This window comes from Athene noctua, chromosome 5 (assembly GCF_965140245.1).
Source record: "Athene noctua chromosome 5, bAthNoc1.hap1.1, whole genome shotgun sequence".
NCBI lineage: Eukaryota > Metazoa > Chordata > Aves > Strigiformes > Strigidae > Athene > Athene noctua.
Genome location: NC_134041.1, coordinates 42900855 through 42927706, shown reverse-complemented (window position 1 = coordinate 42927706; position 26852 = coordinate 42900855). Strand labels below are relative to the sequence as shown.

General features: G+C 40.5%; 1 protein-coding gene across 1 annotated transcript; it reads left to right on the top strand.

Moving 5' to 3' along the window:
* Window positions 1-11629: 11629 nt before the first annotated feature.
* VDAC2 (voltage dependent anion channel 2) lies at window positions 11630-24360 on the top strand. The gene is made up of 9 exons (XM_074907188.1): window positions 11630-11786; window positions 15824-15895; window positions 16933-16982; window positions 19222-19374; window positions 19463-19515; window positions 19944-20171; window positions 21338-21488; window positions 22378-22435; window positions 23283-24360. Exons 2-9 carry the CDS (start codon window positions 15829-15831, stop codon window positions 23372-23374), a joined length of 852 nt encoding a protein of 283 aa, XP_074763289.1. The 5' UTR covers window positions 11630-11786; window positions 15824-15828; the 3' UTR covers window positions 23375-24360.
* Window positions 24361-26852: the final 2492 nt, after the last annotated feature.

Below are 26852 nucleotides of genomic sequence, written 5' to 3'. Positions count from 1 at the left end.
AACCTTATGAACTTCTGGCAGTGCCAGTTGTAGAAGCATGGAGGCTTCTACATAAGGCTGTATATTGAGTGGTATGTTGTATACTGCAGAGAAAAGGCAAGGGGGCAGATGTATCAGAAAGCATCCACAGCATCACTTCAAAGTACTTTAACTGCAGTCTGTGTCAGAAGAAAGCTGCCAAGCATATTGAAAATGGTGCTGGAAACATGAAAGCCCGGAGACAGAGTGTATCCCTCGCAGAAATGATCACAGCTCGGCTGAGATCCCCCAGGATGGAGTGAAGTTGTACACTGTATGACCCATGCTGTATTTGGCACTTTGTGCAGTTAATCTTATGATGTAGTACTGAACAAATGCTAACAGCCACATAATGGCGCAAAAAGGTAGAAGCCCACTGTATCACTGAGTCAGTTGTCCTGGACCGTGTTGGTGGATATACAGCCTGAAGCTGCAGTTTATTAATGTCTTTATTTTAGGATTGTTGTTTTGGGTTTCATTACTGCTTTTTCCCAACCTGAGATACTGTCAAAAAACTTGGATTTCACAGGGTTTGACTTTCAAAAGGGAGATTATTCTGCCCTTCCTGGCTTAAAGGAGGTTAAAAAAACCCCATTAACTTCTTGACTGATGGAGTTCACTTTTCCAAAGTGTAGAATTTTCAGTGATGGTGTAATGCTGGATGATGATGTCATCAAGCTGAGGCAGGTTAGGCTGCTGCTTGATGGAGATATTTCCTGTGGCCAAACAGAACAGAGATCTCCACGTACGAGCATCTTTCAAGTTTTATCTTTGTTATTCCGTAACTTCTGTTTTAGTGTACTGTATAATAAATCTTATATGATTACTTTCTGATCTCATTACAGCTTTCTTCTATGAATATCTAATTTTGGTGGATGAATCTAGCATATTGTAGGATGACTTCTGGGTATCTACTGATTTAATAATACTGGAAATGCAGGATTGCAAACACCAACCATGAGACTTCCTGCATAGCTAAATCTCTATTACTGCTATTATTTGTAACCTTGGTACAGCATAATCTTTTTTTTAAAAATCTCTGAAGGAATGAATATATCTAGGTTATTCTAATTAATAGCTTTCTCTTTCATTTATAATAAGCTTTAAATTTTAACTCTATTACTAGGGGAAATAGGGAGAGACTGCACTGATAAAGAAAGCACAACAGTTCAAGCCTGACTCAGAACTATAACTATTGTGGCTTGGTTGAATCACCAAGCCTGTCTGCAAGAAGAATGGAAGTGCTGAAGTAAAAAAAGATTTTTTTTTTTTAATCCTTTCCACAAGAATACTTGGGGTGGGATAACTTCAAGCAGTTTGGCACACTGAACTGAAGACACATGAGAAGCCAGATTTAGTGCAAATACACAAAGGAAAGCTGGTTTTGTAAACTTCTGAAATGCACAGTCAGATGTCAGCATCAAAACAAATTTCTAACAAAACAAAAGTGTGTGGATTCACACAAGGAGAACCCTGAATGTAGTGGAGGAGCATGATATTCCAACTTTAGTGTCACTTAAAAAGCATTACTAAGCTGTTGGTAATACATTTGTAATGCATGATACCTTGATAATACATTTGTAGACAACCAGTATAAACCACTATGGTTTATAATGTGTTCCAATAATTTTTTTAAAATGTGGGAAGTTACTTCAGTAAAATATTCAACTTGCTTCAAAACACTTTTTTTTAACTATATGCATAAACTTAAAATATGTAGTATGTACCTAAGTTTTAATCAAAATGCAGACAGAAATGTGGAGTTTAAATGTGTATAAAAATATATTTTAGTTCTTTCTTTTATTCTGTTTCTTAAGGTTGTATTTTCTGCTTGAACCACGTTAAGTTACATGGAAGCCTGGAAACCTTCCTCCTGGGTCTGAAAATATCCTTGTAGAAAACTTATCTCTATATGACAAAGATGGAATAAAGGCTCACTTTTCTCACTGAAAGGACTCATTCCTTGTGATCATTCCTTATGATCAACGAACCATGTGCTATTTCTCTATATATGCTCTAGCTAGCCTCTTAATGTTTATGACTTCTTTAATCTGTTGCTGGGTTAATTGAACTGTTGACCTCCGAATATACATCAAGTGACAGAGGTCTGTTTGGTTACCCAGTACTCAGTGAAGTTATTTTTAAGAAATATGTATTTTGTGGGTCATTACTTGCAGGTCTTTGTTCTAAAGATACATCTTTTGTTCTGGTCGTAACTCACACTGATGAAGTGAGTGACATGGAATTTTTCCACGACCTGCACCTGTGGGCCCATCTGCAAACACATACCATCCATTTTCACCAACACAGGCTTTTCAAGTCTCCAGATCACACTGTATCTGAAAGACAGTCATTATTAGCAATAGCATCTCCTACTTAGTTTTATGTCACATTTGATATATCTGACTAATGCAAGATAACTTTTTGAAAAAAAGTTAATGTCCATCTGCTTTCCAGACCACATAGACAGTAACACTGGTCATTAGAATAGTTCTTGATATTTTTCCTAGGTTGATGCATACTGTCTAGACTAATTTAGAAAAAACATTTATATAGAGACACCTATGTAAAAAGTATTTCTTCCTGTTCCTCCATCAAAGTACAAATTTGCAAAATTTGCCCTTTTTTAATCTTACAGCGTACTGAGCTTTATGCTCTTTGACCATAGCCACTTACACAATAAAATTGTTTTTTTATGGGTGCTTGGGCAAAGCCAATGTGAAGTAAAGCTAAGTAAATTTCAATTTTCATCTTATGCTTGTGAATATTGTCATTGGTTTGAGCTCAGAAGGCAACTGAACACCACAGAGCTGCTTGATCACTCCTTCCCCCTCAGGAAGGGGAAGGAGAAAATAAAACAGGATCGAGATAAGGACAGAGAGGGATGACTCACCCATTTTTGTCAGGGGCAAAAGACAGGCTTGTTAGAAAAAGAACATCAGTTTAATTCAAACACTAACAATGACAACAGTTAACAGACTAGGACAGTGAGAAGTATAACCACATTTTAGAAACTCTTGCCCTGCTCCAGCATGGGGTTCCTCTTATGGGAGACAGTCCTCCATGAACTTTCTCCGACATGAGTCCTTCGAACGGGCGGCAGCTCTTCCCAAACTGCTCCAGTGTAAGTCCCTCCCACAAGGTGCAGCTCTTCCCGAGCTGCTCAGTTGTGGGCCCCTCCTGCAGTTTGCAATCCTCCCAGCAACGAACTACAACAGCGGAGACTTCCCACAGAGCCCCAGCCTCCTTTGAGCACAGGCACCTGCTCAGGCATGGGGTCCTGGGCTGCAGGGGAACCTCTGCACCAGCGCACCACCCCCACTCTTTTTTTCCACTGACTTCGGTGTTTGCACAGGCGTCTCCTTCATGACGCTTCCTCACAAGTCCTCCTTTCAGGTTTCCCTTCTTAAACGTTATTACAGTGGAACAAGCTAATTGGCTTGGCCTTGGCCAGAGGTGGGTCCAATTTGGGGCCAGGGAAGCTTTGAGAAGCTTGTAACAGGGGACAAGTGCTGTTGCCCCCTCCCCTGCTAACAAAACCCCCACCACACACACAAAGCCAACACAAATATTTAACCCAAAGTAGTCACGTGCATATTTAAAGCAAAGCTTCAGGTATAAAAGATGGGGTCCTATATTTTGGTAAAAACCTTTAAGATGTTACTCTTGTTGTATTTATTGTTTTGCTGTAACGGATTCTACAGTGAAAATGAGGAGGGACAGTGTCACAATCCAAAGATCAGCCTTCATGCAGTGTGTGTTTATGAATGTCCAAATTATTCGTGTTAGCTTACCACCAGGAACACCACAGTACCTCTCCAGGCACAACTCAGAGAGATGGAGCTCTTTGGGACTCTAATAAAGCAGCATGTCTGTATGTCCATCATCTGCTATGCTTGAACTCTTGGATGATCTAAAATTTATCTTAACACTTCATTATTTAGAAATTGCTTAGCATTTGGAATACATTTTAAACCAAATATGCAGCAGTGCCAGACAAACGTCTCTCCAAACCACAGCGTAAAAGTTTTTTAAATGCCTGAATTCTAAGAATGTGGTGAATGCATTCTCCAGGTATGAAACAGGTATGCCTAGACACATCTTCCTTCCAAATAGAAAGAAAAGGGGACATCTAAGAAGTAGTTTAGTTTTATTTAGAATGGTGCATGATTTGTCCCAGTAATTTGGTTGTACACAAAAAATATTGCCTCTTTAGACTGTGATAGGCCACATTTATTGTACCGATCTTGTCACGTTTAAATGCAGAGGATTTTTATTTGTGTGGATTTTTAAGCAATGTCTTATCTGTCTGCTACATGCTCTGTTAGTTTTACACCTGGGTGTGCAAGTTTTTCAATGTGACTTTAAAAAAGAGAAGTTGTAGTTAGGTAACAGCTGGAAAGCAGGACAATTTTTTTCAACATTTCCTTTGTCCTGGGCTCTACAAAAGATGTCAGTGTCATTACTCCCTTTTTGCAGAAGGGCAAAGAATCTTAAAGAGAAGTGAAATTAATTGCTGCAGGTCAATCTGCAGTAAAGCCCCACTTTCTTCATTCTTGTCAACAGATACCTTTGCCCTTGTTTCTGTCACAAGTTTATTATCCTTTTGTGTTAGTACTTACTCATGCTTCTGTCTGTCTTGTTCCTCAGCATAGGAGGCATTTGGGGTTCTTAGACTCCTGAATGGTTAGCTGTGGGGACTTTCTGTTCTGCTTCAGAATCACAGTCAGGTTTACAATACAGAGGTAAAATCTTATAAGAAATCTCATCCCGCTTCTTCAGCTGTGGGATGAAGTATGCACAGGTGCTCCTGGGAGATGGCTTAGACCAATTACATTAAGTGCAGAGATGAAGCGTGCTCCATCAATACACCCTTTGGAGAAATCAATTGCCAAATTGTACCATGGGAGATCCTTCTGTAGTTTATAGATTGAATGGGTGAGTTTTACTAGACAGCAAAAGGCATTCCTTCCATGTGATGTCTGAAATACCTGTTTACACATAATAAGCACAGAGTTTTCTCAATTAAACCTTTACAAGAACTATTTCAATTGGGTACAGCATTTTTCCCTTATAAAGCACTGAGAATTTTAATCAAAACTTTTGAAAAAATGTTCAGGCTGATATAAATTTCTGGACTTGAACCTGCATTATGAGTAAATAAAAAGGAGTCAATGAAATAATGTGTTAATAAAATATGACCGTTTACTGAGGGTTGTTAGGCAGACCTAGTTATAAGAATCACTATCATCAGCCCTGCTGCACTGAGACCTGCACTGAGCACCTGACAGCTAGGTAGAACATGATTGTACACATAGTCAAATTTCTGTGAAAGAGGGAAAATTTGCCATAGAGAGAGCATAGATTACCCCACAGGTCCTTATTTTTGTGCTCTAACAATTTATATTCAGATGAAAATGTGAAGCCTTTAAGGACTATAGAATTCACATATGTTGGCAAAGGTTGCTCACTTTGCACATGCCCATGTCACATGAATGTGTGGACTATACAGTCTTCCAAGGAAATCATGCAGGTGGAAAAGGTAATTCATTCACTACTTTTGTATTTGTTAGCATGAGAGCTGTCAAAATATATGTGCAGATAAATCACTTGTAGGTTTCATAACAGGTTTGTCCTATCAAGATAAGCCTTTCCTCCCAGAGAACCAGCTGTGTCAGATTGCTCAGGTGAAACTCTAGCTGATCACAGATCAATCGATTTTAGGTCAACTCCATCAAAATTGGCTGTTTCTCCATAGGATGTGCTGCTGGGTGGTGTGGCAGCTACCAACGAGGCCTCAGCGTAACACAGGATGTCAGTTTGCTTTTACAAAGACGGTGGAAAGAAACCCAACTGCCCCCTCTTTCTCTTTATCCTTTTTTTTTTTTTTTTTCAAAGTCTGGGCTCTATCTCAGTATCAACAGTTCAGTTTCCCTCCTACAACCTGACATGGTAGTGCTCAGCCAGCCGGGAAAGCCTGCCCTCCACTGCCTGCACTCCTGAAAGGCAGCAGCCAGGGAATTAATTGTTCAGCAACATGTGTCTTGATTGCTGGGTCCGAAGAATAGAGCAGACGTGTACAGCAGGCACTTTATGCCTATATACTTATGGGATGAAATTGAGGCTGCCCCACACTCTTTACAGGTAAGTGATAGCTGGTTCTGAGCTCGCTCAGGGGTCATAGGCATCACATCCACCCACTGCAGCTGAATGGTGCACCTAGAACCAAAAAGGGACCACTGCAGCATGGTGCAGGGCCCTGCTGACTAGCTCAGCCTTGTCCTGTTGCTTAGCACCACCGACCTACCCCTAACATGTCTGCTTTCAGAAATCCGCTGTTTTCACTTGTTGAAAGACCCATGTCCCATAGTGTGTCCTACCCCAAGTCAACCTGCCTTACCTACCCAGGGGGGACAGCCTCCAAGGAGCCAAGGCACGCACTCCTGTCAGACCTCAGCCAGCCTGTCCCCAGCTGCAGCTTCCTCGAAGTCCGAGGCCATTTGGGGCAGGAGCTCAGGTTACAGCAGCCTGAAAACCCTCCAGTTTGAGCGCTGCAAATGGCCTCCCATCACTTGCTAGGTTGTAAAGCTTGCTACAAACAGGCACCCTAGAAAGAGAGGTGACCTTAAGAAAGACCTTCACAGAGAAAGTGATTGAGCGGCAGGTTGGAATGACAACAAATATTAAGATTTTTACATTGTGTATTTGTTGAAGAAAACTTAGTCCTTCAAAAACCAAATGGCCAACAACATGTGCTGTTACTGTACAGATGCTTTCAGGTTTGGAGCTGTGAATCCAGAGCGGTTTACAATAAAGACTATCATCAGAATACTCTGATCATAATAAAGACACCCTATAAATAATTGTAAAAAGACGTGATGTCAGGGAAGGATTTGTCTGGGGGCAAACTGTTGTCCATACCCCTCCCCAAGTCCTCTGTTAAACACTTCTGAACACAGTAGATCACTTGCAATGGCTTGGCCACAGCCTTCCAGGTGTTCTTCCTCCTCCATGGCTCAGCTTTACTTTGTTCCCCCCACACCTTTACAGTGTTATTTACAAAGTTTAGTCTTAACCCTGGAGTGGCTTCAGTGAGAGACAAGGCCATAAAAACGTTGTTCACTGTTCATTGTTCTTGTGCACCTGTGTCCCTCACCAGGTCAAGCTTTACAGTGAGAGAAGGAATCAGTTTTATGCAGGCAAACTGTTTTCAGCCAGGTGAGTAAAGTCTTGGAGGCCTGCTGCTCTGCAGTGTAATTTCTTTGTTGTAAAATGCACTGAGTTTTCTGAGGCATGTAATCCTCATTCAATTTTTTATGAAAAACTTGAGATAATTGAAGAATTTTTAACCTCTAAAACTGTGTCATGTATCTCTGACACAGTAACTGCTACAGTCTGTACCATGTGCAGAAATGCCAACAATACAGCAGAAATGAGTAGTTGTTCTCATATTTAATTCAGGTAAGCATTGTTGCACCAATCACTCAAACCTGTTGCTCCACATAAGTGATTTAGGAACACTGGGCATATCTCTTCGAGTTTCTCAGTGAGTTTTGCATGAATGTTTGTGTTTTGCTTACAAATCAGCATTTGATTACTTGATTACTCCTCCCTTTCCAGGACATATCTCCTCCAAGGAATGAAGCCTATTTCAGGGTGTCAGGAAACTCAAAGGTTTGTAGGTTTATCAGGTAATAGTTAGCTTTGTTAAAAAGTTGTTTATTCCTTGAGCTACTGAAGATTAAAAAAAAAAAAAAAAGATCTGGAGGCAATGGAAACTGCAACAGAAAGAAGAAGGGAAAGAATTTACAGTCAACCAAAGATAAATCTGTAAGAAGCAAGTACAGGCTCTTCTGTGTGGGTTAGTTTTAATTTCAGTTTCTTCTTGCTCTTTAATAGAACTTTTCTACATCCCTCTTACTGTTTATTTGGGAATAGGGTGCCTTAGCACTGAACATGCACTGGAAGAGTGCACAGTGCATCCACAGATCATAACAAGAAGGACTGGATTTTTAGTTTGCTTTGGCTGTAGAGCTGCGGGCAATCAGCTTTCGTTAGCTATGAAGCTGTAGGGTACTCAGTCTCTCCATTAGCTTTAGCAGGGCCTGCAAACGAGTGGATTCCTCATTGGCTTTCTCAAACTTGTTTTCTGCTTGCCTTCTCAGCTCTAAACTCACAGGCTAATATTCGTTGGTATTCTTCTGAGTTAAGGGATTATCTGCGTATGCATCTGATTCAGGTGATTTAAATGTGTTGGCTTCTGTGTTGACCTGTTGAAGTGTATCTTGGTATCTGGTTTAAGTTAAACTTCTTCCTAATTGTTCAAGCTAAACTGAAAGAAAACTATATAAAAGTGCTTGGGAAAAAAAAAATTAAAAGGCTTTAAATCTGTCAGGCTAAAGGATGCTGGCAGTATGGGCCTGACCTGGTTGCTCTCCTAGGGCTTTCCAGATGCCTGGTTTGCATAAAGGCAGTTGCATGGCATCAAACAAGAGGTGTAGCTAGCATAATATTCCTGCTTCTGAGATGATGAATTAAGCAATTATTTAGGCAGTGTGTGCCAAAAAAAAAAAAAAAGTGTAAGAACAGGGCAAGCTTAAATGATACCTCCATTTGTAGTTGGGGGATTTTCTGACTCCAGAGAGGCCATACAGCCATACATAATGATTGAATGGATTAGTAATTAGCAGTCCTCATGGCATTTCTCTTACACAGACCTGTCTAGTTTCCCCTGGAGTCCATTTAAACACTTAGCTTCTTGTGGCAGGTAATTCCACTGAATGGCATTCCTTTGATGGAAAAAATCCCTTTGCTTTGCTTGTTCTGAACTTGTTTCCTGCTAGCTTCAACTATTTTTCACCTTTTCCCTGCTGGTTATACTTTCATAATCTCTGCTATATCTCTTAGGTCAACTTGTTTCAGAATGAGTAGTCCTAATTTACTTAGTTGTTCATTGCTACACTTTTGCTAAGGTTTCTTTTCCACTGAGTCTTCAACTTGAAGGTCTGCATCTGGAGGGGAGAGCCAGACAATGACATCAGCTCCTGTTAGAAGTGAACATAAACTTATCTAAGATGTTTGATGGACACTGATATGCACTGTATCCACTTGCTCTCTTTTTGTTGATCACATACATTACTTAAGTAATTGTGATGATAATGTATGGAGAGATAAGCAGAGTTTGTGTTCAAATGGCAGTAAACTTATGTAATGATGTGTGTGGGTTTTTTTCCAAATGCACCAGTAGAACAAAACTCTGTGATGTCAGTTATGCATATACATGGGTATATTCAAACAAAGTGGAATAGTTGCAAAGCAAGTGGCACAAAAACCGAGCGCTGCTTATTTTCAACAGAAAACCAGCCCATTTGGAGTGAGCACACCTGCACAGGGTGTGTGTGCACTGAATGGTATGAGAGCTAAGAAAGCTCCAGAGTAATTTAGATGGCTTGCTATTGCAGGACTGAAAGGGTGCCTTTCTAGGCGCTCGAAGCTTTAACAGATATGCTGTGAGAAATAAGACATGGTTATACAAGTGAGAGTGAGAGGCTGTTCCTACAGAAGCCTGGAATGTTAATGCAGAGGAGTTTGTGTGCTGCTGTCTGGCTCAGATTCTGTCTCTGCTTTGTCTCACAAAGCAAGTGATTCATTGCTTTTTTTTTTTTGCTCAGGGTGGGGCAGTAAGTACTTTCTTGCTAAAAATAAAGCCAAACCATGACTAAAACATTAATCTTTAAAAGAAAAAAAAAAAAGGTAAAAAGCTGATGTCTCATGAAATTAAACTTTTATTCAGAATGGATTTATACTATGGGTATGAATAATAAATGTATGTCTTTAAATAATGAACAACTCATGCCACAATCTATTTTTACTTATCAGACTTCTATTTATTCCTAATATATGTTCCCATGCACAATAAGATACACTAAGGTTTTTTTCCCTAGTGCTATTTATTGTCTCAGCATGTGGTTTTCCTTTTTGATTCATCAATACACATCCCCTGTGGAATGCCAAGCTGTTTATTTAAAAATATCAAAATGAAACATACTAACCTGTTGGGTGTTGTAACATGAAAATATTGGTCTTACACCAAAAAAAAAAAATCAGTTGCTTATCTTTTGATATAACTAGCAAGTGCTGACTGGCATTATGCTGGGCTTTGCTGCTAATCTGCTCTCTTATTAATAACCTGGAAAATTACTGTTGTACCATGTGTTCTGGTAAACTGGTAGTGTTGGATGATATTTTTCTTACTATTCAAATATAATTTGTAAAATATTTTTACTTTCTTGAAGAATTCTCATCATGTCATAATACAAGTAAAGAAGGGAGAACTATGACTGTCAAAAATGCCTATCCTGCAGTTCCTTGGCCCAGCAGTGGTCTGCACTGGTGACTCAGTGATTCCTGCTGCAGTGTGCAGTGACTGCTGCAGAACAGACATCTGACTGTTTTCTCCAAGATGTCTTATTTATGATCAGGACAGCAGTAAGAAAGCTTTCTGAGGGTTACTGCTTCTCCTGACCAGACACGCAGTCTTCTGGTGGAGCTGACAGGAAGGTAAAAATGGAGCTTAGGCAACTGGAGAGACTGTGGCACTTGTCTGAAAGAGGTAGTAAACCTCATTAGATGGTGTACAAGCTGTCAGATCAGCTGTGGGTCTGCCATGCTGCTGGATTTTGCCATGTGTCTGTGGGTTTTGGGGAGAGCATGTTAGGTGTAATACGTTCAGAGCTTCAAAGAGTTGTGAGAAATGGGAGAGCAGCCCTGCAGAGGTTTGCAGGGCAGCGTGCCATGGCCCCAGTGCTCCGCAACGGCTGGCCCTTGTGAGGAAGGCGTCTTGGGGGCTGTGAGGAGCAAAGGGCTACCTCCAACAAGCGCGCTCCCAGCAAATACTACCAGCATCACCTTGGCTGGCTGCAGAGCTGCTGTCCGCGGCTGCTCCTTAGGCGAAGGACTTCACATGCCATTGCCAAGACTAGAGGAGGGGGATCCTGAAAAGAAGACCAGTAGTTTCTCGGGAAGGGCAGTAGCCCTGGGCATGGGTCTCCCTCTAAGTACTGCCGAGAGCCTTACTTCAGCCTCCCATCCCCACGTGGAGTATGTCTACTTAAACACTCCAACGGAGAAATGCTCCCTGGGTACGGCAGCCATAGGCCCGCTGATGAGCCGGCACCCTCTGCCCCGCCGTCCCTAGGCGGCGTGGGGCTGCCCTGGCCGCGCCTGTCACTCCCTAGCTCCGCTCCCTCTGAACAAGGGCACCTGAAGGCCGCCGCAGCCCCAACAGTCGCTCCCGCCGCTGCACCTCGGCAGGCTTCGCCCTCCCGCCCCGCGGGCGCCCGGCGCGGCTGCCACGGTCCTCCCCGGCGACGCGACCCCGCCCGCCAGCGCAAGCCCCACCCGCCACCGCAGGGCCCCTCTTCGCCGTCGGGGCTGCCCCACCGAGCGCCTGCCGGGCCGCGGCGCCTCTATCCGGCTCCTCGCTCGGGGGTGCGGGGTCTCCCGCCGCCCCCCGGCTCTGGGCCCCGGGCGGCGGCGCCTCCCGCAGGCCGGACGGCGGCGCGGGGCGGCGGGTGGCGGGAGGCGGCGGGCGGGGCGGCCCCGGCTCGTCGGGGTCCTGCGCGGCGGCGGCGGGCGGGCGGATCGGTGTCTCCTTCAGTTCGCCCTCCAGTGCCAGCGGCTGCAGCAGCGCGGCCTCCTCACGGCGAGACCTGCCTGCGCCCCCGGCCTCGCTCCTCCCGGCCCCGTCGCCCTCCCGCGTTAGCCAGGTGCCGGCCCGGGCTACAGCTGGCCCCGCGGGAGCAGGGGAGGCGGGCGGGGCTCGCCCGTGTGCGAGCGGTCGGAGGGGTGGCGAGTGGGGCCGGGGGGCCGCGTGGGGCCGGCGGCATCTTCCCCAGCGCCCAGGCTCACGGCGCGGACGGGCAGGCGGGGCGGCGGCCGGCAAGGGGGTGCGGGGGGTGTTTCTCCGCACGCGCTGCCCCTTTCCGCCTCCCGCCGCGGCCTCCGCAGGCGCCGCGCCCTCCTCGGCGTGCGAGCCCGGCCCGGGCCGCGATTACATAAAGGGCGGCGGGAGGGGGTCAGGCCGGGATGCCCAAGATGGCCGCGTGGAGGAGTTCACCTTGCGGCGGCAGCGGGCGCCGCTGGCCTGGCGGCGGGCCTGGCGGCAGCGGGCGGCCTGGGCGCCGCCGCCCGGGCCCTTCCCGGGCAGGGTGTGCCGCCTGCCCCTGCGGCCCGGCCTGGCTCTTCGCATCCCCGTGTTCCCTTTCGGTGTCCTCTTCAGGGAGGTTCTGCTTTCGGTTTCTGAACATGCTGTTGTTTTCAGATGTTTAATTTTCTTTCCCTTCTCCGTAGAGTCTCTAAATCGGCCTAGCTATGGCTACTAGACTAGTGTGCCCACCTCCGAGATGTCAGTAGGGAGAGAGCTGAAGCAAGGGTAACGAGGTGGTGTTTTTTCTTTAAGCTTTTGTAGCGGTGCAAGTCTAAAGGTCAGCGTGTGTCCCATGTATTTTAGCAGAGTATTTTTTGAATATTATCAATTTCTCTGTTGTTATTTACGCTGCTGGAATAGAATTTCAGTGTAGTGATGGCCTTTTTTTAAAAATTGCACGAGCACTTATGTGTTTTTATTATAGCCTGATCTTCAATATCCTGAGATGTTAAAACTGTCAGAAATCTTTACAGAAGTATTTGGCATTCCTTTAATTGTAGGTTCTGAGAGAGTTTTGACATTCTACCTCGAAGGAAAACTGATGTAATAATTCTGATAACATGAATACATTTTCCTGTTCTTGGGATGATTATTTTTACAGAAGAAGGAAGCATGCTTGTTGCTCTTGAGTAACAGATTAATTAGCATGAAACAAAGATCAGGATGGAGCTCCCATTTGATTCAAGTAGATTCTGTGTTTTTGAAATGAGGAGTAAGATTATCTGATAGTTCTTTCACAACAAACCTCTTGTTGTTAAATGGTACTTACTTAGTTACTTCTAATTAGTTTTTAAGTGAAAGACACTTCAAAATAGGGTTGAAGAAAGTTGCTTCTGAGTATAAGAACTTGTAAACCTAGGTAACTTGCCAACATTGGAGGACAGGAATGATTTTTTTTTTTTGGCCCTGTTTTCATTTAATGAGCATTCTGATGATGGCACTGGCTTATCAGGTATTTAATACACCCAGAATTAACCCTTGATTTCCCATTTTGTCCTTGTCCATCTCTGTTAGTATAGCATTAGAGCAGCAGTGTGACAGTTGTACTCTGTTAAAACTTTTTATCACAAAATTTGGCTGTAGACTGGAGTGTCTGACAAATACTGTTTCGTTTCCTTGCAATGGGAAGGATGCCTACCTAGGCCAGATAAAATGACAACATCCTTTTTACTGTAGTAATCCTTTGAATTTAGACACAGTTACCAGCTTGGTAACTTCTCAGGACATTATTGCTTACCATAAATCTCCTGTCTGTAATGGTTGTCTAGTCAGATTGGAAACATTGAAAACAAAAGTGAAAAGCTCATTTATATATTTATACTGTAAAAGCCTGTTTGTGCTAAAGCCTAGTATAAAACTTTAAAACCAGAAATAATTATTCTTCTGAAGATGTTAGTTGGAAGTGAGACCTATTCATTAGAGGAAAAATACATAGCTAAATCTTCTCTAAATTATTTTAAACTACTACTGAATAGTACAGTTGCTGTACAGCAGAAATTTAGAGGAGGAAGAGCACTGTTCCAACACTATCTCATAATTTGGTCTACCATCTGGTTTTTTTTTATTGAATAAATAATAGGATCCATTTAATGTCTTGTCACTGGGATTAGTATCTGTCCTGCTATAGAATTTTTTTTTCCTCAAGACTTACTTACTATGGATTTCAACTTGGGCTAGGCCTTTTTAAGCTTCAAATGCTCTAAGTCATTTTCATGTCCTTTTTTTTTAAAGAGTTTATTTAACTCTGGAAAAACAGATTTGGTTTATGTTCTTGAACAAGTCATGGATGTCTTGTTGTAGCGACCTGGTTGTAGAGTTTACAAGTCGTTACTAATGAAGGGGTTTTAACATTATTTTTTTTTTTCATTAAACTACAAATACAAATGTGTTTGTGCAGAGGAGGTTGAAGTTATCTTCTTATGGCTTAGGCAAGTGGAGTAAGGTACTCTGGAAGACTGTATTAGAAATTGTAGAAAGATAAGAAACAGTCCTATGCCTTACCAGTGATTGCTAAAACTTTTTTTTAAATAGCAGTTCATACAATTAGGCTGTATATGGCAGGTGTAATTTGGTGGGGGTTTTTATATGGATGCTGTTCTGAAACAACAGTCTGTTTAGTGGAATGTGCCCTAAAGGAATTATATCTGAATCGAGTGTTCCATGAAAGTTTTCATTTTATGTAGGCCATGAAAAGATGGAGAGAAACTTTTTAAGTGGAGGGGGAGATTTTACCTTGATTCCATGTTATGGAATACACTTATCTTGCAGAGATCTGCAGAAGATAAGCAATTCTATAGCCAGGTGTTGGAAATTTAAGTATTGGATAAAAGGACTATATAGAAATGAAAGTTATTTTTTCTGCTTTCAGTTGAAAGTTAACTGAAGATATTTTTCCATTTACTTAAACAGAAACAAAAAACCCCACAGGAGCAAGATAAACAGTCAGTTATGTTAATCTGACTTTCTCTGCAAAACCAATGTGACCAATCAGTTTGAAAAGATAACATTTTTGTTTGCTTGTGTTTAGCCTTTTAATGGTGCTTTATCTAGTTAGTTTCATTGTTCTCCCCTCCCCCCCCTTTTTTTTTTCCCCCTACTTTTACAGCATGGAGGGAGTTAGCTCTGTTAAATATGCTCTGTTTTCTGTATTTTAAAATGTTAAAATACAGTGCCTCCATAACAGTGGCCATTTGCTATTGAAATCGTGGCAAAACAGTCACTGAATGAAGGTACAGATAGAGTGTATCTTCACCGGGAGGAGAACTATACAGGCCTGTGTGAGACCTTAGGCTGGTATCTGTCCTTTGGGCCAGGGAGCCTGGGTCATAGCTAGTCTTGAATGACAGATTCTTTAACAGTGAGATTGCCAGAGGCTCACCACCTGAGAAAGGGACTCTTAAAGAGAGCTTTTCTCACTGACCCAGCACTCCTACCACTTCTTCATTTTAATTGAGCAAGACAACTCCCCAAATATAAACTCTTGTGTGTTAGGGAGGGGGGGAACTTAATCAGATTGATTACTAGTTAATGGTATTTTAGATATTCCTTTTTAAATTGCATGTCTACCATTTTAAAAAATGGGACAAATGATGTTGCAAAGCAGATATGCACTCTTTTTACATTTTGAAAATAACTTTTTCAAAATGAATTGCAGGTCCTTCCAGATAATTTTCATAAACATCTGTCAAATTTGACTTTGTGGAACTGTAGGAAGTAACTGTCTGCATTATAGTCTTTCACATTTACAGTTTTTGGGTTTTTGGTGGTAACTGCCAACTCTGGAAACGTGAGCTATTAGTTGATTTCTGGTATTCAAAAATGTATGGAGAAATCTATTTGAAAAATTAGGAACTGGGTGGTCATGCAGTACCTTTTCTCTACAAGCAGATTACCTAAGCCAAGAAAGCATTTATTATTCACAGTGACCATCACTGAAAATCTGTAGGTGTTTCAGAATACTGTAATTGAGGCATCTGTCTATTAACTGCCTTCATAGATGAATCTACCTTAAAGAGTATCTTCAAAGAGTTATGGTAGCATTTTCTTTATGTGCACACTGGTAAAAGGTTTGCTATTAATGAGCTTGTTACCTTTCAGCTCCAATGGCGATTCCTCCATCATATGTAGACCTTGGCAAATCTGCCAGAGATATCTTCAATAAAGGATATGGTAAGAATAGTACCTTTTATAAAACATTGTGTCTGTGGTGCAACAATGAATTGCCTTTTTAAGCCTGTATGTAAAATTGAATGCTCAAATGCTTGTGTTTGAGGAGGGGGAAGGTGTGTTGGTTTTATATTATTACCATCAACTAACAGGTCTCTAGAGGCTTTTTGTGGGCTGTTTTAATGTGAAATCTGTTAAAATCTTAGTGCTTTAGTCACATAAATGTCAGGTGTACAATATGCAAGAATGTAAGCATCAAGTGTAATTTAATTTAGGAGTACACTTTACCAGTCTGTGCCACAACATTGTTGATATATACCATGTAAGGTATATATAAGGGATATATACCACTGTAAACATTATAGCCTCTTTTGAAATAGAGAGAGGAATAGCTATTGGGATAAAGAATTCTTTAACATTTTATAATGCTTTAATACCAGACAGTTGCATAGTTGAATTATTCTTTGTGAGAGTGCTGTTTGGTCTTTGGGGGCTCTTTCACAAAGACTGTCACTCAGCTCTATGGGTAACAGTGTGAATTGACACTCCTATAAAACCTACTTATATTACAGTTCCAGTGGCTGTGTATTTCCCAGTGACTTCACTTTTACAGTTTGTTTTTTTTTTTACTTTGAGATATATTTTTTCTTGGTGCTGAGACACAAATTGAGATAGCTCTTGAAATGACATTGACTACAAAGCCGGTGCCATTCCAGGAACAGAAAAGAATGCATTTTGTCTGTCACTGAATTTACTCTTGGAAGTTGTCATTTGATAGTTAGATATGCAGTGTATAACTGAGAGATTATTTCCCACTTTTGATGTGGTGATGATGGAATAGAACTCCTGGCTTGCTCCAGAGTGGCCGCCTCTAACCACTGTGGCATCTAAAATTTGAGTGTTACTGAAGTCAGCCTTAGTTTTATATCTGTATATATATATGGCACACTGCCGAGACTGCTTGGAAAACCAGATTCTGTGAAAATGTGTGTGATCTCAGTTAAAGCCTATTGGTGTAACTTTGTCTTCTGTTTGTTAAGGTTTTGGGTTGGTGAAACTGGATGTGAAAACAAAATCTGCAAGTGGAGTGGTGAGTTTAGATACCTTTCATTATTTTTTTCCCGGGTTTGTTCTGATATTTAATTAGAAAGGACACCTTCTGTATGCTGTTGAATGGTTTATAGGTTATATGAATGATAAACTTTTGGTGTAAAATAATTTCAGAAGTCCCTAAGCATCTGAATGTAACAGGGGTATCGTATCGCACTGTTTAGTTTTAGTTGTCCCTCACCTTATGTCTGAAGCTGAACAAATAGCTGACACATTTTTGTATCAGTCATAGTACACAGAATTTATTTCTGAAGTACCCTGCGATGCTACTTTTACTTGGAGGAAACGTGGCATCTTGATTCTTCTGTGAAGTAGCTGACAGTGAATTAGCACATTGAGTCTTTGGCTCCTCTTTAAAGGTATTAAAGTGCTGCAGTAATGTTTTGTGCAAGATGTCTTGGTCATGCAAGCAGTGGCTCCTATAAATGTTCTCTATTTCTAGACTAGACTTTGTAAGATAGGTAGATTTTTTTTTTTTTAATTTTTTTTTTCCCCATAACCGGAAGCTTTAATATTGTAACTGGTTGTTAGAAACAAGGTGCATGGGTTATATGTTGTGTCTTTTCTGGGAGTCTGTATCTCAACTGAAGCACAGTTTGCAAGAACCCTATTATAGGTGTAGCTATTCTTATTTTAGCCTGTTTCTTTTGAGGACTACCTGTAATACTTGTAAAACTCTCTGAAAAATCCAAGCCCACATGTGAATCCCATATCAGTTATAAGCTATCCTTCCCAGGAGGAGAAAGTGTTGGCGTGTATGTACTGCAGATGCTTTAAAGCAGAGATAAGAGATAATGTAATGATTTGCTCTCCTAAAGCTATTACCACAATGGTTGTGGTCACATGTGCCCTGTGCAGTAGGAATAGCACAAAGCAAGAAGTTAAAGCTGAAAGCTATTTGGACTTGAAGTTGTATAGTGCCTGTCACTTGCTAAGAAATAAGCCTCTATGCAACTATGAAGATGGTTTAGTGGTTCACTAACATAATACAAGTAGATGTCTTGGCTGTGGTTAAATTTGATCAGCCACCATTGAGGAACAGTGTCGGCGCTTGTGATGTGCGGTAGGTTTTGGGCTGTGAGAATACGAATGCTTAAGGATTTGTGGCTTCAAATTCGTTTTCCCTTCTGAGGGAGGTGAGTGTGAGGAGTCAATCTGAAAAATAGTACTCCGGGTGGAGGAAGTCAGAGATAAAAATTTTGATTTATATGCTTTAAAAAGTTGAAATAATAAGCTTTTAAAATTATAAGGGCAATAACATTTCAGTGGAAAGAGCTCTTTAGTGTACATTGCAAACCAAACTTCCACTTCTACCGGATATTGCCTTTAGTTTCTGAATAGTGGAACACAGAAATTATTCATTCTGTCATTGTGAGTAACCAGAGACATCAAAGACTACTTAGTTTAATAAGGAGATGCGAGTGATAGTGCTAACTTCTAAATTCTTTCAAGAATTCTAAGACAGACTTTATCAGAAGCATACAGTCAAACTGTTGCCTTAGCTCACAATTCAAACATGAATGTTCCTCCTGTGTGTCATTAAACCTGTCAGGGGAAGAGGAATTTTGTAGATGTCAGTAAAAACACATGTACCTATGGCTTGTGTGAAAGTCTGCTGTGTTGGTTAGACTAAGAACTCACTCAAAAAGCAACACCCCCCCCAAAAACCCAAACCACCACCTGCCCCACCCCTAATTTGAAAAACAATGACTTTCTATGACATTTTACAGTTGTACATAATTTATCTTTAGAGGTGGTTGACTGGAATAATGAAAATACATATGTGATCCTTAAAGAATTTTGCTGGAGTTGTGTTATGTGCCTTAGGGCTCTTGTTTGATTTTTAATTTGCTCATTAGGAGTGTCAGATTAACCTTATATTTCAGGAACGTGTTTCTCCTTTTAAGGAGAATACTTACAGTAACTACTGTCTTGTTTCTGAGTTATGTCGCAAACCTGTACATTTTGTAATAGTGGCAGAAACACTGCAATTGAGATGGGGAGTGGAAGGAGGCCTCTGTGGGCATGAATTGTTTAGGACTTCTTGTCTGTGTCATTCCCCTCTCTCCCTACACAAGTTGTCTAATGTTGTTAAAATTGTTGCATAGAATAACAAGATCTTAGTGTTTGCTGAAGAAAAGTCTTTTCTCTTTTGGCACTGTGTGATGCTTTCAGGATCACATGTATTTTCTGTATAACATGGACATTGTCCTTTTTAGGAATTCACAACATCTGGTTCATCGAACACAGACACTGGAAAAGTGAATGGGAGCTTGGAGACCAAATACAAGTGGGCTGAGTATGGACTGACTTTCACAGAAAAATGGAACACAGATAACACTCTGGGAACAGAAATTGCAATTGAAGATCAGGTAATAGATTAAGAGAGGATTTATTTGTTTTACCGAGCTAGCAGAACTGGATTTATAGCTTTATCTTATCTTTTCCCCCTTGAATTAGATTGCCAAAGGTTTGAAGTTGACATTTGATACAACTTTCTCACCAAATACGGGGTAAGAATTATTAGCCTTTTCACCTTATTTAGGGCAGTAAGAACACCCATGGTCAGTGAATATTCATCCAGTCTGTTGTATTGACAAAGATATTTGTATGGTTTGCTATTGATCCAAACTAGGAAATCCCAGTGCTGAAGGCTTCTGCTCTTTAGCATCACATCTTTTTCTATGGGCATTTCACAACAGTTCACTTTGCTAATTTCTTTGGGATAGAAGTACCTGTAAGATTACGGGAAGCATGAAAATGCCCCTCTGTTCGCCACAAAATGCCTGTTTGCAGTAGCCCTGTGCTTACTTGATGGGCTAGTCTAGAGAATGTGAGTGCATGGCATTTAGATACATTGTGTGGAGTCATACAGCTCGAATTTGACAGCTCACTGAGGAGGATCAAGCGTTGTCTTAAGATAACTGTTTCTCTGTTTCAGAAAGAAAAGTGGTAAAATTAAGTCAGCTTATAAACGTGAATGCCTAAACCTAGGTTGTGATGTTGACTTTGATTTTGCTGGACCTGCAATCCATGGTTCAGCTGTCTTTGGTTATGAAGGCTGGCTTGCTGGCTATCAGATGACTTTCGATAGTGCCAAATCAAAATTGACAAGAAATAACTTCTCTGTGGGTTACAAGACTGGAGACTTCCAACTGCACACTAATGTGTAAGTACTGAAAATTGTGTCCAGATTTAGAGAAGCAGGCTTTTTCTACCATTCCCTCTAGTAAGAATAGAAATGCTTGCAAGGCCATTAGGTGGAGTGCATTTTTCAATAAGAAACTCTTAACTAAATGGTAAATGGTACTCTTTCAAAACAGTAAATACTCATGGCTTGTTAGCACTTAGAGCATGATATATGCTGCAGCTTAGCAAATACCAAAGTACATCCAAATGGGAAGTGCAGTAGTTCAGTTATGCAGTGCTGATGGTAATGGTTTTTCCAGCTTTCCCATTACATTGAACTGTATCTGACTATAATTTAAGGGCAGTAGATTTGTTAGAGGTAGTGATAAGTGTCAAGCTGTTTAAGTAGGCCAGTAGTAGTTTCTGGAGCAAGACTAGAGCTTTATTTTTGGACTTCTTGAGTAGGTTCATCTTCTTGCCTTTCTGGGATGATGAGTGCATGAAGCACTTGGTGTGTAACTAAAGTGTAAGACGTCTTGTTTATGAACTTCTTTCAGACTTGCTGCATTTAGATCTTAAATGCTCTTCAAAGCAAGCTGATCAAAATCTACTGAAGAACATGGTATAAGTTAATTGGTGGTGTTCTAGTGCATTTAGTTAGGAAATAACTTAATGATTTTTGAGGTAGAAGTTTGCCCTTTTGGAGGGGGAGGATGGGCATTGTATCAGGGTTTATAGAGGTTGAGGGGTATGGGAGGAAGCTACAAAACACTTCATAGTCTGGGCTGTGAGAATTCCATTTCAGTTTACTTATGTCAGACATTGTGACAGATGTTTAGAAAGGTCATCTAATTCTTTAGGAATATATGTATTCAGTAATCATAGAATTCAGAATACCTGTTTCTGAACTGTTAACATTCATCTGTTTTGTAAGGGTGTGATCTGGAATTACATTCAAGTACTTAGTTCAACATTAGTATGAGAATTAGATGTAGCACTGAAATATCTTTTTTTTTCCCATGAATTACTGCAGTTTTATTTTGCCTTGAAGCCTTTGTTCATCTTCCCTTCTCCTGTTGAAAAATGTGAAACAACTGAAACTTTTGGAATTCTCATTTGAATAAAAATTTGAATTAGTTAAAAAAAACCTCAGCTGTTGGGACTACATAAATATAGGAAACTTAACTTTTTTCTTAATTTGTGCAGCAATGATGGTTCAGAATTTGGTGGTTCAATTTACCAGAAAGTGAGTGACAATCTTGAAACTGCTGTAAACCTGGCCTGGACAGCAGGTAGCAACAGCACTCGCTTTGGCATCGCGGCTAAATACAAGTTGGATTCCACTGCTTCTATCTCTGTAAGTATGGCTCTGACCAAAAAGGTTATGCAAAGCACAGTGTTATTTTCAGTGCAAAATAAGGTAATAGGTCAGGAAGTCTTGTAGGAATTACTCTTACAATCTAGGCAGTTATAATTAAACCAGCAGTATTTAAATTCTATAATGTTTTATGCAACAAAGTCTCTTTTAGAATCCAACTGTCAAATGTTGTGCTACTCTAGAGGACTTGTGGTTTTTTTCAAATTTTTTTTTTTTTTAATAAATACATCCTCATGTCTAGTTCCATAAGTTTACAGAATTTTTTCAAAACCAGTTTTTGGGACTCTGTCATATTCTCATGGTGAGAAGTCTGGTGATACTGTTTAAAAGGGCGATTTGCAGAAAAGTTTTCTCTGTTACAAGTTAGAACTGAACCTGGATTGTGGGAATCAGCCTATAGAGGAAGTGATGCCAAGCAAGATAAATAATTTTGCACAATTGTTTATGATGATACTACGAAATGTTTGCTGCTTGACTGATTGGACTTGCAAGATACAAATTCTTTTGTAATAGTATGAACACGGAGGATTCTTCTGAAGTGGCTTGTTTTGGGAGACTGGTGGTAAATTGCTACGGCCGCCTGAAAAGGGGAAAGTGGGGAAGTTCACCTGCCAAATTATGTTTCAGTAACAGTTCTCCCTGCCCTTACATTCTGTCTGCTCTTAAATATGTTACTACTTCACTTGTAAGTAGGGGGGCAAGGCCATAGCTGGCAAGAATCCAGTAAGCATAAAGATATTGAAAGAACAATCAAAGCTTGATTAAGTTGATAGTGGCAGTTTTGCTGTAGTTATTCTAGCTTCTGAATGATAACAAAGAACTAATCAGTTCCAACATGTCAGTTGCCTTTGTCTTGTTTTTTTTTCAGGCAAAAGTGAACAATTCTAGCCTAGTTGGAGTGGGTTACACCCAAACCCTGAGGCCAGGTAAGAGTTATTACATGAATTAATGTCATGTACATCCCTTTTATGCATCACAAAGAAAATCTTGGACATCTTGTATTTATATGCAACTATTTCCCTTCTTCGGAATAATTTTGTCTTGAAGGCAAAGTAGGTGTTTTATAGTAGCTTATGTTGGACATTAAACCTTTATCTAAACAAGACAAATTCCACTGTATCTGATGGTATTTCTGCATCATTCCTCATTGATTTGTGTAGGAATGGACTGTATTGTGTTTGATAGGTTAGCTTTAGGCTGGGCAAAGCAGTCTTTCTTCGTCATAGCTTTCTCCAGTTGTGTCGTATTGAATGATAGTGGGTCTTGAAATAATGATTAATCATCAAAGAACATACTTCCTGCTCTTCATACTTAGTAAAAAAACCTTCAGAACTTAACTTCTATTCTGCTTAAATATGGAAGACCTGTTAATGCTATATTACCATTGGTTAGTTCCTTATTTGAAAACCAATAAAAATCATAGTTTCATTCCATTTTCCTTGGTACAAGTGTCTGTCTTAACTGTGCATAATTTCCTCCTTTGCACACCTTAATGTAGAAAAGGAGAGCTCTTGTGTACTTAGCAATTAAGAGACTTTGTATATCCACTCTGTAACATGGTATTTACAAAAAGCACCTAGTTTGATTCACGTGACTAGCTTTCATAGCTTTCAATAGATTTCATGGGTAAACATATTTTTGCTTAGATGTCTTTAGAGGAAAGTAAAGACATGGAAAAGGAGCTACAACTGGGACTTGTAATGACGGAGGTTGAGTTGCATGATAGCTACTCTGCTTGTATATTCTAAATGTGCTGTTTTAAAAATCTTACAGGTGTGAAGCTTACACTGTCTGCCCTGATAGATGGAAAGAGCATCAATGCTGGTGGCCATAAACTTGGTCTTGGCCTGGAATTGGAGGCTTAAAAAGGCAAAGAAGCTGCTGCAGAGAAGGGATATCAGAAGAATTTGGCCTTAAAATGTATTTCCAATGTGACCAGCAGGCTTTTTTTCCCCAAGAAGGATGACCTAGAACAAGAGCTGTATTTGGAGTATTTAGACAGTTACTTGTTAGCTGGTTTCTAGTTAAATTGGTTACCCATCTAGTTAAAATTCTGCATTAGTGCAGTCACTTAAACATTATTTAAATGTATTTAACTGTTTAATGCGCTACCCACAAATAATGAAATAGACATTTATGAAAACTGTACAATTGTGTGCATGTTTGTTTTTATGTTCCTTTTAGCATTTGATATTGCCATTGAATGAAAAATGGATCAGTGGATGTTTTGAAATGAGGTCAACAATTTTTGTTAAATCACCTGAAGTAGAAGTACATTTGGTATCCCAAGACAAATTATGAATAAAACAAGTACACACACATACTTGTGCCTCAAATATTTTAAGAGCTAAGATACGAGGGTAGTGCTCAGTTAAGTTTTAGCTTAAAATAATCCAAGAAGTAGTGCTCTATACCTTTGTGCAATTAAGGACACCACCCCTTCACCCTCTCCCTCCCCAGCAACACTGAATATAGGTGGTTTTCACTGAACAGTTGGATTCCTCAAGCAAGTTGAATGTGCTTTTCTGTCAGGTAAGACTTGTGATACAATGGTTTAATTCCCCCTGCGTTCCATGGGCAAGATTTACTGTGCTACTAGTTGGCCTCCTGATGCAAAGAGTGCAGAATGATGTACTTGGCATACTGAGACATTTAAGAACTGCTCCTTGATGCTTTTGGCCGAGGAGTGAAAAACCTCACCACAAATACACCTTTTGCTTATTTGTATGAAGTGAGATGTATCTCTGCAATTGAACATTAACGGTGTAATGGTATAACAGCCTGCTTTTATCCAAGCTGCTGTGAGGTTTCTGCTTGCAATGACTGAAATAAAGGCTTAATTTTAAGTGGAGATGAAGGAAAATGCATCTGATTTTGCTTTCCTTTTGACTAATAAATCTTGGCAGATAGACATTTAAGTCCAGAAACATGCAGAATAATGGAAATACTCTCTCATGTTTTTCCAGGATAGAATTAAGAAGATAGAAATATGAGGGATATTTGGTCCCTAAGCATAACATCCCTTAAGGTCAAACATAACTAGCTGTGAATGCTTTAAATGTGGAATATATTAAATACATGTAGTTACAGTGCTTACATTTAAGAATCGGGATTTATTGAGTTCAAGGGAGTGCCTGGAGCCTACTCCTTACAGTCTCTCATAGCTGAGAAGGATATCTTGATACTTAGTTGTGCAGGCTGTAGTTCACAGCAGATTTTATAGAGCAGGTGGCTAGCTTATGATCAGGAAGAGATCAGAGATCATTATCTCTGGTTTGCAAGCTGTGTTTGGTTCATGCTGGATTAGACTTAACCCTCATAAAAGTCCTAGTGATTTGCTTGAGGTCTCGTTCCATCTTGCACTATTGCCCTCATACTCAAATTCTCAAGTACTTTGTTGTAAACAGCCTGTGTTCAGGCTTTAGCTGTGGAATAGCTGAGCTGCCTTCTTTGCAGAAGATGGAGCAGAGCTTGAGCTTCCAGCTTAGGCTCTTCAGCAGGCTTGCTAGTGTATTCAACTAGTTTTGTTACATAGCAAAGCAAAAGTTTGTCAGCATTTGTGCTTTGGAGTACCTTATTGTTGTTCATACTAAATGCCCTTTTCTGAGGAGCACTTCCACCACTTGGTGATAGAAGAAGCGAGTAAGGTGCAATTTGTGGCACTCATTGCATATTAATGTTTGGAAACTGTGTTTTTAGTTTGAAGTGTTCTTACGAGCTAGACCACTTAAAGCTAGAGACTCTGCAGGCAGACATTTGAATTTTAGTACAGGTTCTTTTCAGTATAACCATCTTTGGTGCCTCGCAAAGTGTGTCCAGGCTTCTGAAAGAAGAATAAATGCTGTGTGTCTGTATGCATTGTCCAGCTATAGCACCTGGGCAAATAAAGGACTCTTGTCCTATATTTATGAACAATGCCTTGTTTACGTCCTTAAACCACCATAGCTGCAACACTGATGTTTCTCAGTTTTTGGAAGCTTTTGATAGGGCTGTGGTGGTCTAGCGGTCTGACACTTTTTTCTTTTTTTTCTTTTTTTTTCTTTTTTTTTTCCTTTTTTTTTTTTTTGATGGTGGTATTTTGTATTTTTTTTGTGGGTGGTGGTTTGGGTTTTTTTGTTCTGTGGTTTTTGTTTTTGTTTTTTTTTTCCCTTAGAAACAGCTACTCTAACCCTTTCTTCACTACCTGCTTCTCACTTCTAGCTGTTTCTCCTGAGGGCACAAAATGGGCAAGTGAAATAAAAGCATATATTGCAGAGTTTCTGTTCAACTCTTCATACAAATTAGTAATGGAAAGCTTGAACCAATTAATTTTACTGTTTTCCTGTGCATCACTTCACTAGTCCTTGGCCTTTAAACCTTAAGTAGTTTCATTTGTTATAATGTGATAGGCAACTGGAGAAATAAAAGGGCTCTGCAGTAGTTAAGACAACTGTGAAAATGTGAGTTTTCCTAAATATTCTGTCATAAATCACTACTTTGATCATGAAAAGGAAGTTCGGTGTCTATTGACATCTCTCAAGTGAGGCTTATAAAAACAGCTTTCAAACTTTCTTTTCAACTGTGTTACAGAAGCTGGTGGTGTAATTGGAGTTTTATGATAAGGAATGTTGGTAGTTTAAATAGCTCCATTTTGTTAGAACATGTAAAAAGCCTTAATGATAACTTTGAGTGCTAGCCAGCCCTTCCTCAGGTGTCATTCTGAATAAAATAAAAACACTTGAGATAACCAATGACCTGAGCATGGCTGTGCATCTTGTTTGTGTGAACTGTAGCATTGCATTCCTGCCTGGTACAGCTGGGCTAGGGGTTGTCCATGTGCGTATTGCAAGGAGACTTAATTACACTTTCATAAATAAAAAAACATTTCACATGAGATTATGATGCTCTGAATTTTGCAAGTTACTGAGTAACTTGAACACTTATGTTCTTGCTGTGCTGTGGAAATTCTCCAGATTGTTTCAATGAACCTTGCACTTTTCACATAGTTCATCTGGGTATGGTGTACTCTTAAATCGGCCTCTTCTGCACTGCAGTCATTCAAAACCAGGAAGTTTGGAACTATTTTGGGATGGGCATGGAAACCTTCACCCCTGAGCGTTGGGGTACATGTTTTTACCTTTCCTTTGGCTGTGTCACTGGGATAAAGCCAGGTAGTAATAGTGTGCTGCTTACTGCCCCCTGATGTCCTGTTCTGGTGTTTGGCTTCTTACTGCAATAGCCTGTCTACCGGGCACAAAGATGCATTTATATCCACGGTGACTGCACTACTATAGGAAGTAGATCTGAGCAAACAGAAGACAACCACGCATGGATGATCCAGCCCTACTTATGTCAAAGGTCCTT

What these genes read in the sequence shown, in the direction of transcription:
- VDAC2 (XM_074907188.1), top strand. Translation starts at nt 15,829, where the DNA reads ATGGCGATTCCTCCATCATATGTAGACCTTGGCAAATCTGCCAGAGAT. An exon ending in ACTTTCTCACCAAATACGGG is followed by an intron (nt 19,516 to 19,943) that starts GTAAGAATTATT and finishes TCTCTGTTTCAG; the next exon opens with AAAGAAAAGTGGTAAAATTA. An exon ending in ATTCCACTGCTTCTATCTCT is followed by an intron (nt 21,489 to 22,377) that starts GTAAGTATGGCT and finishes TTTTTTTTTCAG; the next exon opens with GCAAAAGTGAACAATTCTAG.